This window comes from Camponotus vicinus, unplaced genomic scaffold (genome assembly GCF_025532165.1).
Source record: "Camponotus vicinus isolate PSW18456_S1 unplaced genomic scaffold, iyCamVici1.0 SCAF_2, whole genome shotgun sequence".
Lineage (NCBI taxonomy): Eukaryota > Metazoa > Arthropoda > Insecta > Hymenoptera > Formicidae > Camponotus > Camponotus vicinus.
The window spans coordinates 5,884,831-5,900,685 of record NW_028141956.1 but is presented as its reverse complement, the minus strand read 5'-3'; the positions used below and the strand labels follow the sequence as shown (position 1 = coordinate 5,900,685).

The 15,855-nt window shown below is 33.2% G+C and overlaps 1 protein-coding gene and 1 long non-coding RNA gene across 6 annotated transcripts; one reads left to right on the top strand and one right to left on the bottom strand.

Moving 5' to 3' along the window:
• Positions 1-5,314: 5,314 nt before the first annotated feature.
• LOC145966566 (uncharacterized) lies at positions 5,315-6,104 on the top strand. Its single transcript, XR_014437072.1, has 2 exons — positions 5,315-5,453; positions 5,732-6,104. It is a non-coding gene; the product is annotated as an uncharacterized LOC145966566 (long non-coding RNA).
• A 1,644-nt stretch (positions 6,105-7,748) lies between these two features.
• LOC145966157 (zinc finger-containing ubiquitin peptidase 1) lies at positions 7,749-15,331 on the bottom strand. Of its 5 annotated transcripts, none has more exons than XM_083090029.1 (9): positions 14,704-15,331; positions 11,834-12,067; positions 9,961-10,220; positions 9,577-9,880; positions 9,045-9,475; positions 8,561-8,963; positions 8,363-8,490; positions 8,066-8,289; positions 7,749-7,975 (listed from the first exon to the last, which is right to left on the bottom strand). In XM_083090029.1, the coding sequence occupies exons 2-9, from the start codon at positions 12,037-12,039 to the stop codon at positions 7,931-7,933; spliced, it is 2,001 nt and encodes a 666-aa protein (XP_082946155.1). In that variant the 5' UTR covers positions 12,040-12,067; positions 14,704-15,331; the 3' UTR covers positions 7,749-7,930. The 5 variants fall into 5 exon arrangements, with proteins under 5 accessions (XP_082946155.1, XP_082946154.1, XP_082946157.1 ...); XM_083090028.1 differs by lacking the exon at positions 14,704-15,331 and adding an exon at positions 13,680-13,913; XM_083090031.1 differs by lacking the exons at positions 11,834-12,067; positions 14,704-15,331 and adding exons at positions 10,369-10,471; positions 10,557-10,736.
• Between the last annotated feature and the right edge of the window lie 524 nt (positions 15,332-15,855).

Genomic DNA, 15,855 nt, shown 5'->3' with positions numbered 1-15,855 from the left:
CCACCTATATGAAATAATGGGTAAGAATACCTAATTCCTACGTATTTTTACCTCCTGAACATGAATATGAAACTTAAAAATGGCAGTCGAACTCGCAAGTTGAAGAAACCCAATAAACACATGATGGAATATTAAACATTTATTAAACGTAAAGTTAGTATAAATGTGGTATAAGTATATCAGATAAACGTTTTAATTTTTGTGGTTTTTATACAATCGTATAATATATGATAATGATATCCGTTTTTATTACGTTTGCATAAAACGAAACGGATTTTATGCGTTGAAAAATATTATATAAGAATATTATATAAGAATACGAAAAGAAACGTTTAATCCCTAGAATGTATCTGCGTCTATTTTATTTCTTAAAGTCGTATATTTATGTAATCGAAGAAACGTTTATTGAAAACGTATATAATTTATGAGAAAAATCTCATTTATAAATGTTTACAAAATTCTATTCTATAAATGGTATAATCTAAGTCTTTAAAACGTTAATAAATTGTTGCATGAATAATATATACACACCTGATTTTACAACTAACATATTATACGACTAATAAACATATTTTATTATTATATATATTTGACCATATTTTGAGTTAAATATAGAGGAATGTAGTACAATAAGAAGTAACGAATTGACTGTGTTACAACGACGGCAAAGGCAGGACTGACTGACTGCTCGCTGCTGCTCGTCGTTTTATATCTTAACTTAACGCATGTGAAGAAAACCGACAAACGAAACTTATTTTTCGATAACGGTTTTGGAGAACCGTATGATCTAGCCGCAATACACAACGACAGGAAGTGCGCATGTAACAAATAAAAATTTATCTCTTAGTGGCGGCTCGCTAAAGGATCCGGCAACCGTATGATCTTGCCGTAATACGCCGCGACCGAACACAAGACTACGCGAGCCGGTACATCAAACGTACTTTTAATCCTACATATATAATAATTGATTTATAATATAATAATACAATATATTATAAGAGATAAATAGTTTGTAACACAGTGTTCTTATATAAACTTATTTCAATGTCCAATCCATTGAATAGATTTATTATACACATACACACACACACACACACACACACACACACATACACACACTTATAATAACAAATTTTCATCAACTTTTTATTTCTCAACAAATAATATGTTTCTTGTAGGACTTTTTATACTGAAAAGAAATGGTTTGTAAAAAAATTTCATCACCTTTCAATTTTTATAAACTTCGACTTGTATTTTTTATGTAATAACGCAAATGAATAATATATGTAATAACTATAAAAAATGTAAATATTTTTTACAATATGGAAAAATAAATGTGATAATATAAAGCCCTTTTCATTGTTTATGTATGCAAAATTTAAAATAATATATTTTAAAATTATAAAATTTATTGGGGCAATTTAATGTCAAAAAAATAGTGTATATATATATAGTACACACACGCACACATTTTTTTGACATTAAATATTGCCCCAATAAATTGTACAAAATTTAAAATATATTATTTTAAATTTTATTTATAATATATTATTTTAAATTTTGTATACATAAACAATAAAAAGGGCTTTATATTATCATATTTATTTTTATATATTCTAAAAGAATATTTAAATTTTTTATAGTTATTACATATATTATGAATTTGCGTTATTACATAAAAAATTTAAATCGGAGTTTATAAAAATTGATGGAATTTTTTAAATAGCATTCTTTTCTTTTATTCTTTTTTAGTGTGAAAAGTCCTACAAGAAACACATATTATTTAAGTGTAATCTTTATTAATTTTTTTTTTAAATACGTATATTTTTAATATATAAAAATTTTTATTTCTTGCAGATGCTGCTAAAATGCAATTTAAGGGAAATAATTCTTCCGATCAATGCATTATAGATGCCATACAATCGTGGCTAAAGTTGGCCAAAAGTCGCCACGTGTATAATGCAAACGCAAAAAAAAGTTAAAGAAGAAATTAATTTTTTCTTATTATATATTTTATATTATATATTTTTTCTTATTATAATTACTTATTATATTATAGTAAACAATAAAGTTTTGAAGTAAATTAGTCTATAATAATACTAATTTTTTTATTAATTAAATAACATCTTCTAAAAAATAAAAGAAAATTACGATTGAAATTTGTTATTATTTTATTTTATATTTAATGACATATATTTTTTGCACTAAATCTCATTACTTTTATTATTATTGTAGCTATACAAGGTGTCCCATTTTAACTTACACAGCACAATATTTCGGAAACTAAGATTTATCGACAAAAATGTTTCAAACAAAAGTTATAATGTTTTAAAATATCTTTTTACTGATTTTATTACTTTGATCTTGGGTAGAGTTGTCAAAGTCAGGGCAAAATTATCTTAAATTTTTAAATGAAATCATATTTTTTTAATGTAAACTGATTACCCTATCCAAGGTCAAAGTGATAAGATCAATAAATAGATATTTTTAAATCCTACAACTTTTGTTTGAAACATTTTCTTCGATGAAGCTTAATCTTCGAGATATTTTGTTGTGTAAGTTAAAATGGGACAACCTGTATAATTGTATATAATACGTTTATTTAAAAACAAAAATCATTTAAAAGTATAATAAAAATAACGTATTTTAAATAGTCATTGCAATACATATTTTAAATAGTAATTGCAATACGTATTTTAAATAGTCATTGCAATACATATTTTAAATAGTCATTGCAATACGTATTTTAAATAGTCATTACAATATGTATTTTAAATAGTCATTATAATACGTTTATATAGGTACTCGTAATTCGTAAAAATTATGTATTCATAAAACGTAGTTTATTAGTTTATCAAATACGATTTTAATTGCTTTGAGAATAGCATTAAAAAACGAATAAATATAGTTTATGACAACGTATATCAGTTGGATATCACAACTAAAATTATACGCAATTGATATACGTTAAATCTATCACATTTAGACCTCCCGTAAATATTTGATTTAAATGTATAATATACCATCATGTGTTTATTGGGAAAACGCAAAAAAAGGTAAATTAAAGGTAAATAAAAAAAGGTAAACAATTTAAATTTATATAGAATTTAATAAAATTTAATATAATTAAAAAATATCACAAATGTATGTGTACACACACACACACGCGCGGGGGTGCAAGGGGGGCCTTCGGCCCTCCCTCCCGCAACCACCCCGCCGGTGGTGGCAAGGTGGATCTCGCTTTGCAACTTACAGCCTATATCCATTGTGATTGAACTCTTCGCAATGCATCCCCTACCGGCGAGGTGGTTGCGGGAGGAGAGCCGAAGGCCCCCCTTGCACCCCCCGCGAGTGTGTGTGTGTGTGTGTACACATACATTTGTGATATTTTTTAATTGTATTAAATTGTATTAAATTCTATATAAATTTAAATTGTTTACCTTTTTTCTATTTACCTTTAATTTACATTTTTTGCGTTTTTCTTCGAGTTCGACTGCCATTTTTAAGTTTCATATACGTGTTTAGGAGATAAAAATACGTAGGAATTAGGTATTTTTACCCATTATTTTATATAGGTGGGTTTTCCGAAGGTTTACTTTATTTTTGTATTTATTATTTTTATCCTTTTTCAGCCTATATCTCCAAAACTATTTGAGAGTCCGACCCTTATATATATATATATATTCGAAATTACTCGGGAAGATCTCCCCTATAACATATTTAAAAATAAAGCAAATCGGTGAACAAATAAAGTAGAATCTTTATGTCAATATTTCTCACATTTATTTGTTAATAACTTTTAAATAAAGAACGACCGCCGGCTAAAACCTTCAGAATGTTAATCAGGGATAACATCTTCACAACATACGTCAATAACACATTTGTGCGAAGGTGGGCCCTTTTTATGCATAATTACCAAAGTAACGATAAAAGTAACGGTTAAATTCGTTACCGTTACTGTAAAAATATAACGACCCACACAGCACATTATACTAAAAGATAACGAAAAGATGTCTTTTTTAATTTATCTTTTCGACAAAACGAAAAGATGTCTATAAAGACATCTTTTCGCTTTGTCGAAAAAGATGACATAAAAGAGACATAATAGAATGTGGCACGTGTTTCTTCGCTTGCCGCTACGCGGCGAGCCACTCTTAACTTATGTATCTCGTATTTAATATTTATCACGAAATGTATATAAAGAATTAGCAATTAATATAAGATCTGAAGCATATTTTTGCCTTTTACGAGCAGTAATGCCAGAAAGAGGATACTGCTCGCACGCATCAATCAGAGAAAGCCATATGCGTGTGCTACACAGAATGATTGTATGCGTGTGAGCCGCATCCTTTTCTTGACATTACTGTTTATCAGTTTAATTTCTGACAAATGGAATTTATTTAAAATAATTTATTTAATAATCTGGATCCCTTGTTGGGATTCAGAATCTTAAACGGATTATTAGAAATTAGGCGGATAAATGGGAGAAATAGTCCATTTATTGCGTGTATATTGAAGTATTCCTACTACTGAGTGTCGATAATCTATATAGAGTGAATCAAGTCATCTTTTAGTCATCATATGGACAAGACTAAAAAGTCACTGAATTCGGGTCATGAGACGACTTTTAGCCATCTTTCCGTCGATTTAACGATGTCAGTAAAAGATGTCTGTGACAAAAAAATGTCCAGTTTTAGTAGTACTTTTATGCCCGATTTCACCAACCGCGTTTAACTTTAATCTTAGTTTAACTCACTCTTTATCTCCTTTTAATTCTTCCTTTAGAAAGAGACAAAGAGTGAGTTGAACTAAGATTAAAGTTAAACGCGATTGATGAAATCGGGCATTAGACGACTTGGGTTCAATTCCACAACTCACTTTAACCGAAGTTTAATTCGTTAAAGGAGGATTTACATTGCGTCCAATGTCCGATGTATGACGTTCGATTGGATACAGTGGGCTTTGGGCGCAATGTAAATCCTCTTTTAATGAGCTAAACTTCGGTTAGAATAAATTGTGGAACTAGGCCTTGGTGCTGTGTGGGGACGTTAGCGTTACCGTTACAGTAAAAAGTAACGATCGTTACCGAAAAAAAGTAACGGTAACGGTAACGACGTTACAAGTAACGCGTTACTTTCCAACTCTGATAATTATATATAATATTTATATTTGATTATCAGTTACACGGATATATATGATATGTATATAATTATCATCATATAATACTGTTGCTGGTAATTATGTTTTACCGACAATATTATTTCAGTAGTTTACAAAATTTGTCACAGAGAGGCGTGTACATAGTATTCTTGGTTCAGAAAATTTAGGCTATTCTCCTATTAACTAATAAAAATGGGTAATTTTTCAGTAAAAGAGTTACCAATACCGGAAGAAAAAAAGAAATTAAAACCTTGCTGCGCGTGTCCTGAAACCAAGAAAGCGAGAGATGCATGGTATGCAACATATAATTTATAAATGAAGTATATAATACTAAGTATAGGTTAGGAATGTGGTCTTTTATGTCATCATATACATTAAATCAGATTCTTACTCATATTTTAATGTATTAATTATTGCTAGTAATTCTTACGTACTCTCTCTTCTGACATGTTATGTTAAAAATTAATTTAAAAAATTAATTTTTGTTTTTTTATAAAGTGCTATTGTTTATGGAACTTTTATAAAATATATTTAATATTCTATCATAAAATTATATTTAATATTCTTTCAGCATCATAGAAAAGGGCGAGGAAAATTGTGGAGATCTTATAGAAGCGCATAAAACTTGTATGAGATCAATGGGATTTAATATTTAATTAAGATATAGGAGGATAATAAATATTTTATCATCAAAAATATCTTTGCTATCAAGATATTCTGCAAGAGATCTCGAAAATGTTCGAATTATTAACATATATACATATTTATGTATACATGTTTTTGTAAATAATTTTCTTTCTAGAATTACGATGAGAATAAAAACAAGTGTTATGTTTCTTCAAAGTTGTGCAAGTTTCACATATTGTAGATAACTTGATTGAACAATTCTCATCTTATAGACAATTTTAAAGAATATGAAATAAATTATTGTAATGACTAATCAATGGAAATTGTAATTATTTTTCCAATAAGATTCATCCAACTAAATATATTTCCTATCTAGATTTTTGTCTTATAAGATATATATATATATTTTTTAATTTTAATTTCCAATTTGTATATAATAATATATATATATATATATATATATATAATTTTTTTTTATCTTTAATTTCAAACTTGTAATGGGAGAAGAGCAAAAAGACAAACCATATGTTGGGAATTCTAACAAAGCATATATTTTAATTTGATGTGTGGCTAATGCGAAGGTTTTAGTCTTGCATAACAATTCCACAGCTTGGTTTCCCTGAACACTCCAAATAATGAACAGATTCTTAAATCGACATATGGTGGAATCCAGTATTATAATAATAATTTATCGTTTCTGACAGTTTTTAAAGTCAGTCAATAATATTATTGCAATGTGGTCTTACTGGATTGAAAGACAAATTTACATTTGACCGGTGCACCATAAATATCGAAGCTATAAAACAATGCCGTGACGTGAGTATCATGTCTTCGTTAAAATGGTCGCAAATATATTTTTTTAACTATAATAAATGGACCTTAGATATATATCAGTACAATTTATGAAATATGATAAGAGTAATATAATGATAATAATTTACTAAGTCACATAAATCGTCAAGTGTATAATATAAATAACAAGTAAATGGACTTTTTGTTCATCTATCCTCTCATTCACAGCGTTGCGTTTAGACTTACAAGCTAAGACATAAGTAGCCTAAAGTCGATTGAATAATTAAATAGAATATTTATAATTAATATGAAAGTAGTTGTACTTTATGTGTGTGTGGGCAAGTGAAATACGATACAACGAAGAATGTGCAAATGTGTAATATGTGTGTATATGTTAGTATATAATATATATATAATATATGGAAATGCGCGATTTTTAGTCACTTTTGCAGACACTCCAGATTCTTTCATAGAAGCGTTTTAGCAATCAAAATGCGTCAAAGAATATCTTTCGTATTGTTATATAAAACTTGTCGCAAGGTATATATACTATACGGCTCTCTCGGCACTTTTTCTATTGACTAAAAGTCGACAACACTTTGATGAAAATCTTTGTCACAAATTGTAGAATGTAGAACGAGACAAGTGCTGGGAACACCGCATTGTTTCTGGAGCGTTTTCAAGAGTGTATCTTGTTAGATGTATATGAGTGATTAGCGTCGTATTAATAACAGCATCACAGCTACGAAATTTTCTCATTTTCCAAGCTCTGCCATGATTTTTTCGATGAAGCAACCGATTGGTCGACTAAGGATTAGCACAGCCTGTTCGGTGCGACGAAAATTGAGCAGAACATTTTATAGACAAGAAATGACAATCGATTTAGCACTTATCTTTTCTCTTGAACTTTTCGTTACCGCGAATCTGATAATTTCCTTCGCAGATTATCACACGCGCATAATATGGCAAATTTTTATTAAACATAAGAACTTTCTCTTCCGTTTTTTTTTTGGAAAAATTGCATGCTCGAACAGCGGCGCATCGCAAAGAGCTTTTTTTGATATTTAGATGTTAGCTCCGCGAAATTGTCCGCAATGTTGCAAGTTTCGCGGACACAACGATTCAAGGAGTTAGTCCATTATTAACGGTTAGAGAAAGAGAGAAAGAGAGAGAGATGCAAGAATATATTGTTAAATAAATACGATCTGCAACTACTACAATGGAGTAAGTCTGCTAGCGGTAGAAGAACATAGGACATCGCGGTAACTTTAAGGATGTCGAATAAGATTGGTTTGAGGCAGTAGTCTATAGTCTTCACCCGAGGCTCAATCGTTTCTCGAATTAGCAATTCTCACCTGTCTTGAGGAACACGCATTGATCGTAGTACTTTACTTTGCTGAAAAAAAAGACAGAAAAAATAAAAAATGTGCGCATTGTATATATTATCAATAAATAACGAGATAATTCACAAAAGCGCCTATATTACCTGGTATTGTGCTTCCGTATCCATAGTGCCGATTACAGCTACAACTTGATACTGTCTAGCCTTCATTGCTGCGGTAGACTTCCGTACGAGCCTCATCGCGCCGGGTGCGCTACTCGTGCTATTGAAATGTGTCATTTGTGCTGGACTATGACTAGGATCCAGCACCAACATGGTTATTGAACCGTCTCTCAATTGTTCCACACCCATTATCGTTCTGCTATGTCCTGAATTTATTATTGTTGAATATGTCAGTAACTCGGCGCTTTAATTTTAGAAACATATAAGAAGAATAATTACCTTGATGTTGAAGATAGAGAGGTGGCTTAAAGTCTTCGCATCGTTGAAAGTATTGTAGGACCCAATTAAACAGTTCAGGATGGCTACCATCCAAGCTAGTAGGTCTATGAAAATCCACCAGCTGACATCTGTATGCAATTAAGGAGAGAAAAATGTGCATCGTATGACTTGATAATTGATTGAAAGCATGGAACTTACTTTATCCTCAAACTAGATAGTAGCGTGAATACTTCCGTCGCACCGATCCATTTCCTAGTGTTAACAAGTTTACCGCCCAGTTGTTCAGCACCCTGTATATCGAAGCCCTGGGCCCACGCCCACTCAATCATTTTTTGTAATCTGGAAATCGACGGCATAGAACTGCGCAAGGGATTTTCCGTGGAGCTGTTGCCACCGGCGCCGGAGCTCCATGCTTTATAAACTAGCTCGTTATACCCTGTGTGCTGCAAGAGAGATGAGATTAGCATCTGCATATTCCTGTAACCGCAGCCCCAACCCTTGTCGCCGTAAGTCGACGCGTAATGGTCCACGGTGGAACACATCCAGGTATTCACTATGTTACTGCAGGCTTGACTAATGGCTCGTACTTTCGGGACCAGCCCTGCAAAAAAAATCATATCATATAAAGATTTTTAGAAAGACTTTGTTTTTTGTATAAAGAATATAATTGCAAATCATTTACCGCGTGTACAAGAACTGCCATCGTCGATGCCGCTACTCTCGGCAACCCTGAGTTCGATTTGTCTCTCGAAGAAATCAGCCACCGTCATTTCGCCTGCATACACAGCCCGCTGCATATTAGTGACGCTTTGTTCTCTGAAATTACCCTGATTGTCCATGCCGTACTGAGCTCTCAGCATCTCAAACTCGCGTTGTTCGCGCAATTTTCTCACTTCCTTTTCCCTTCTCTCCATATCTTTTGCTAGCATTCTATCGGTTGACACATCTGGTGTCACAGGCGACGGTGTGCTCTTCTTACTAAAGTGTTCATCGATGTGTGCCATTAGGTCGTCATTATTTTTAAATAATGTACTAAGACATACTGGGCAGGCAGGTGTTGAATCACTACTGATGGTAGCTGTATCGGATTGTGAGGTTGTTCCATTTGCAGGGCTGTTAAAAATAAAATATTTATCATATAATTTTGTATTATTAATTTATGATTATTTCGTATTTTCATACTTAAATATTGCAAGCAAGTGAATACATCGTACCTAAGTATATCCTTGTGCTCGATATTAACATGTAACTCAAGATCAGAAGAATTTGGAAAAGATGTAACGCAAAGCGGGCAGTTAAAGATTCCATCCCGAGACGGCGGAGACTCTGGTGGGAAGGACGGTGAGGTGAGATCAAAGTGTTGGCGATTGATATGCTCTTCTAGTCTCAACGGACTGTCGGAACTGTAGGGGCACATTGGGCACTCTTGTACTGGAAGTTTTGGGGAAGCGTGTGAGCGCAGTTGCAGATTTAGGCCTGAACGCAGTGGTGAACCTTGACCAGCTGCACCTTCCAGCACTGAATAAAAAAAAACCATACGTTTATATTCCTTGTATTCCATGCACACCATTGAATATAATTTGAACAGTATTCGTTACCAGCATTGGCATTGTTACTGTTGTTATTGTTGTTATTATTATTCATGTTGGGATTCGCCATTTGAATGTCTGACTTCCTTGGTGGCATTTGCTGCTGTTGTTGCTTGACACGCTGCCCTAGAGAGCTGCCCCAGCCATTCTGCAGATGAGGCGGACGCAGAGACATGGATGGCGAGGACGCCCGACATTCGTCCCGCCTGTTGTGCTCGTCCATCAGCGAATCGTCATCGATGAACGCCATCATATCATTCTCCGGAGTGCTGTAAATAAACAAAGCATTAGTACCATTATATTGTTATTGCAGTGTAGCAATAAAGAACAATATTTATATACAAGTGAGCGGGGATACAAGAGACACGAGAGTGTTTATACGAGTAGTGCTTGTACTGTCTGCGAAACGCTTGTTACATTTTAGTCGAAAAAGTCCATTTTTCGATGCGACGTCGCTTTTTCGCCTTTTTCCACATGATTCAAATCGGATCAGCTTCCTCCTTCTGACACTCGAACGTTTCTTTTAAAGAATTTCATCGAGACGAATTCTACTGCAGCTTTATTAGATTCACATGCGAATAAATCTAAGATACTTGGCATGGTACCGTTTTCGGGCAGGTAATTTAAACTTAGGCCCAGTTGCACCAACGTTATTTTAGCTTTAAGCGAGACTTAAATATATGTCTATCTTTATCTTTCTTTCTAAATAAATAAAGACAGACATATATTTAAGTTTCGTTTAAAGCTAAAATAATGTTGGTGCAAACGGGCCTTAGTCACAAGTCACATGGCTCTTTTGGAGATTCAATGTCAACAAAGTTACCGACAATTCATGGGCACGTCGGTAATTTTCATCCACGTGTCGATAATCATTGGATATTTTGCGCTCGCACGTGCGTTCGCGAATGCTTGTTGGAGGCTTATATCTGTAGTGAAATATCTTAGTCAATAATTAATAATTATATATATATATATATATATATATATATATATATATGTAATTGTTTATTGACTAATATATATATACATAAATGTATAATTTATTGTTGTAAAGTAAATACTACGTGATGCCGGGATTAAAATAAGAAACGATATTTTTTGTTTATATTGAAATCATTTTTTGCGAGATACTAACTTTTAAAATCATACATAATTCAAATTACTGTTAAGTAAGTGTTATTTTTTGACTAATTACAAAAAGTCATTAATGTCATTACTATATAGATCTAGTTCTGGACTATAAAAAGATTTCCAGTCGAGATTTATGGAACTATAATTAACTGAACAAAAAAAATGGTTATTATTAAATCTCTTTATGTTAATTATATTTTTGATTTTATTGAAATTTAAATCTGTTAAAAATGTTTTATTTATTTATTCAATTTTTGGTAAAATAAATGTCCTGTGATTTATATAATTAATTGATTTAGTTTATTATTATCATCTTTATTTATTATTAGGGGAAAAAGATAAAGTCAGAGGGAATTGAACGCGCAACAACTACCTATTTTTGTACCAGACATGCTATAGAACAACAAACAGGGAAAGAATGCGGATAAAATTGGATAACTAATGTTTTTATCTAACTTTAGAGAAAATATATTTCTTTTATGTATTAGAATTTTTTAATATATCATAATATATCATATATTTAATATATCATATTTTTCGTGAAAGTAAACAAATAACTAATTTGTTTAGTCTATTCGTTTTCGCCTCATTTTTCTCTTCAATAAAAAAAGATAAATATACAATATTTATAAAGATTAATATAAATTAAAAGAAAAATGTTACAAATTTTATAGGGAAATTCAGATTGTACGAAAATCTAAAAAAAAGCTAAAAATGATAAATCTATATACTTGTGTATTGATGAGTGTACCTCGGGGTCAAGTAATCCAGGTGAGCGCTGTTGACGTGGACCAACATCTCCGTAGGCGAGATCTCGCCCAGATCACAGAACGGACAGTTGGCGGCACCTTGGAGATGATACTGCACCATATGCGAACGCATCTCCTCATCGTTGAAACCCTCCAGACCGCATATCTCGCACGTGTAATTCATCTCCGGTGGTTTACTGGACGCCATCTTCAGCGTATCCGGTTCTCCGGATCCTCTATCAGAAATTCAATTAGATTAATAAATGATTGCTACATCATAAATGTAACATTGATTTGTTTTGCGAACAAATTTTTCGATGACGCGATAGACAGAATTAATTTTAGCTTTTCAAGGTGAATAATAGAGAGATACGTTGGCGAATCAAATAACGTAATCTTTACATCAATATCATTTATCCGTATTTGTAACGGAAACTCTCAATTATCGGATTAATTATATTAAAAGACACACAAGTAAAATGTAATAAAACTATTATGCAACGTATCTCTCTCTCGCCTTCTTGGGTAATATATAAATAATAAAATTTATAATTATATTTATAATTCGCGATTAATCAATAATGCGTAAAGTCAAAACAACAATAATCATTAATGAATTGTACGCTGCGGGACTCGTCAGGGACTATTGATAATTATAAAAAATATGGCCAAGATAAATGCTATTACAATAATCGTTTCTACGTGTAATACATCGCTTATAAAGTATAAGAAAATTGACATAATTTGCATCATCTCTCATAAGTTTATTTTACGTTGATTTCAATAAACGCAAATACAATATAATTTTAAGAAGCAGATTTCAAAATTGTATTGTATTTACTATTGTATTATACTTATTGACCAATATCCATATAGTATCTATGTCCAAAAGACATTCACAGGACATCTTGAAGATGTCCAATCGGCCAAAGATGTCCTCTGGATACCTTTTGGACATCTTTTGGATATGCATGCTATGTGGGTATTAAGTAAAATTGCGTCCAAAAGAGAGCAAAAGTAAGACGGTAGTCTATCAATTTTGATATACAAGTCGAAATAAACGAATGATTTCGAGATGAATAAAAATTTGAGTAATATTCTGTTCAACATCAATCGATTTTTCTTTGATGAAAAAGTCGCCAAAAGTGAAGAAAACTCGCGGAAATATGACAATAAAATCAAATATAGCACATGAAACGATTTTTAATGCGTCTTACCGAAGAAAAATCACAAGTAATATACGAAACAAGAAATAAAAAAAAAAAATGTATATATATCTTTTGCCCACGCTCTCGAGTTCATCGCTCCATACTCCGTAATTGCTTTACTCTTTGTTTTATCTTATTCTTATTCAATTAATCAACCGTCGTACACAATATCATAATTGTTATGCAGTTTAATTATTCTTGATTAAATTATTTAGTTAAAAGAATTGCTTTGAGTCGCGAAGAATTTTCTCTTCGTATTTCTATCATTTCTTCGACATTATCCAGTGTGCACGAAAATTTCAAAAATACAAAAAAACAAAAGTTTGACTTCGCTCAAAAGATGAATTTGATTTCGCCGCACGTTTCCTAATCGATGCATTCTTCGATTTCTTTTGTTATATTATAATTACTATATTATAATTTAATTATAATTATAACTTATTATTTATTATTATTTATTATTGTCACAATTAAAATTTATCATAATTTATTATAATTAAAATTAGTTATTTATTATTATAATCATAATTTAATATATGTGTGCATTAAACAATAATTAATTTGTATGAAAATAATCATAAATAGTCATAATAAAATAAGAACTGAATTTATGTTCATATTTATTTGTCATCATAATTACTTTTTTTCTCTCTCCTTGGCTTTATCTTTTTATTCCAACCTTCTTCATACCTTCGGAAAAGCGTTTTGCGAAAAAGAAACTTGATGAGGAAACATTTTCATAATCAAATGATACGGAACAAGAATAAGATTACGGGTTGTGATTATTGTTTAGATTCATTTATGACACATCGCGATACTTAGCACGCGCGGATTTATGACGGATAATTTGACGTTATACGCGCGATTTTCTTTTCGATTAGCTTCTTTCGACAATCGATATAATCTCAGGATAATATCTTGCAACGAATTTGTAATTTCTCGATTTAATTCATTGATATCTTTCAGAACTATTTTCATGGAGGATCTAATTGATTAAACCAATTAATGAGAAAGCTTAATCGATTGAATCTTCTTTTGTATATGTTACTAATAAAATTATGAATTTAATTGAAAATAAAACATTGAATGAAATGGAATAGCCAATACAGATGTATCTGATATTATACACTAGTTCATACACCATCCATATAATTTAATTTTAGAAACATCGCGCGCGCGGGAGAGAGAGCACACATTTTAATAAACTTTTAAATTTTCTAAAATGAATTTAAAACACGATGATACGAACGAACACCTGGGCAATTTCATCCTGACAATTTCATAGTGACATCGTTCGATCTTCCTAATATTTCTTTTTTCCCTTGGGAGCGCAATCGAACCGGACATTTCTTTTGGCGACCATGAAACGAGGTTGCGATGGGCAACATACTAACATCTGTCCTAAACCGTTTCCAGGGAAAAGAACTTTTTCCTGACAAATTTCCATCTTTCATCCCAGTCGAAAGGAATTAATATATATCGAATAGATTGAAAAAAATTTTGAAATAATCATAAATTTGATGATAATCACTGCAATCAACTTTAGTTAGTATTATTGCGGCGTATTCAACCTTGACGATCGAAATAGATTCGAAAACGCACTCCTCTCGAAGTACTATCGCTCATCACTCGAACCGCTGCACCTATAACGTGGCTTCTCTCACCTCCTCGGCGATTTCACCCCCGCAGCGACTCCGGCTATCAGCCGTGTCTAATGCCGTATCGCGACGTCGGGGCGGCGAGTCAATCGATGGACACGCGCCAGTCGAAGGCCAGCAGGAAGTCCGAGGGAATCCATAATTCTTTCCCGCGATGGAGAGCAGACAGTTTTGCGATCAGCTGCGTTGTCGTCGACGACGAGACGCGTGTAACGTCGCCGCGACGGCGGGAGGGAGGGGGGCGTAGCGATTCTTTTTATTTGCTCGCCCCCGATGAAACTAGGCCACCGAGTGGCGAGAAAACGGCCGCCGCTGGGTCGGGTTGACCCATTTCTGGATTCCTCGTGCCGATGAGTACGCGTGCACTCGGAAGCCGATCGTTCGCCTGGCTTGGCTTGGCTTCCTTCCTTCCTTCCTCTCTTCGACGAGCGGCACTCTTCCACTCACTGAACTATCGGATCGATCATTCGCGCTCTCCTCGTGGTAGGCCCTCGCGCTCATCCCGCGAAAGCGGGACCGCCGATTGCCTAACACGTCGCCCGGTCGTTCGGCTCCATATGACACAACCACCGCAGTCGCTCCTCCGTCGAGGACGATTTTACGGCTCGCTTCCCCTGGCGCGCAGAGAGTGCCCGCCACCCATCGCTACCACCCCCGATTCACGCTACCAGCGCCGCTCGGCACCCCTTTCAAGTACACCGTCGGTAACGCCGATGTCTCGCGAGGGTGGTTTGTGAGAGTCCCAACACGCGGTATCGGCAAAACTATCGATCGCACAACTTTATAATTATGATGGCACGTGTAAAATGCACTATTCGTATACAGTGTCAATTATAATTTTCTCATCATTTATCATAATCTTATCATTATTTTTATCTTGTCTTATTATTGTTAATAAGACGACTAAAAAAATTGCGATAGTGCACCGTAATAACGTTGCGCCCTATACACATTGATCCCTAGTATTGAGAGCAACGCGATCCCATTATAATACATTCCAATTCTTCTAATCGCTGTCGCATTCTCTTGGAGCCTTCTATAATGACAAGTCGGCGCGTAAGAAGAGAATGCATTATCCAAATTGCAGAATGCAACGCGAATCACGCACGTTGGTGCCGTTGCGCGGACAATGATTGACACATGACGGATCGCGCCTTT

Excerpts from the sequence above, each read along its gene's own strand:
- LOC145966157 (XM_083090029.1), bottom strand. The coding sequence starts at position 12,039 with ATGGCGTCCAGTAAACCACCGGAGATGAATTACACGTGCGAGATATGC. Across the intron at positions 9,476-9,576 it reads GAGCACAAGGATATACTTAG|CCCTGCAAATGGAACAACCT; the intron begins GTACGATGTATT and ends TATTTTTAACAG. Across the intron at positions 7,976-8,065 it reads ATACGGAAGCACAATACCAG|CAAAGTAAAGTACTACGATC; the intron begins GTAATATAGGCG and ends CTTTTTTTTCAG.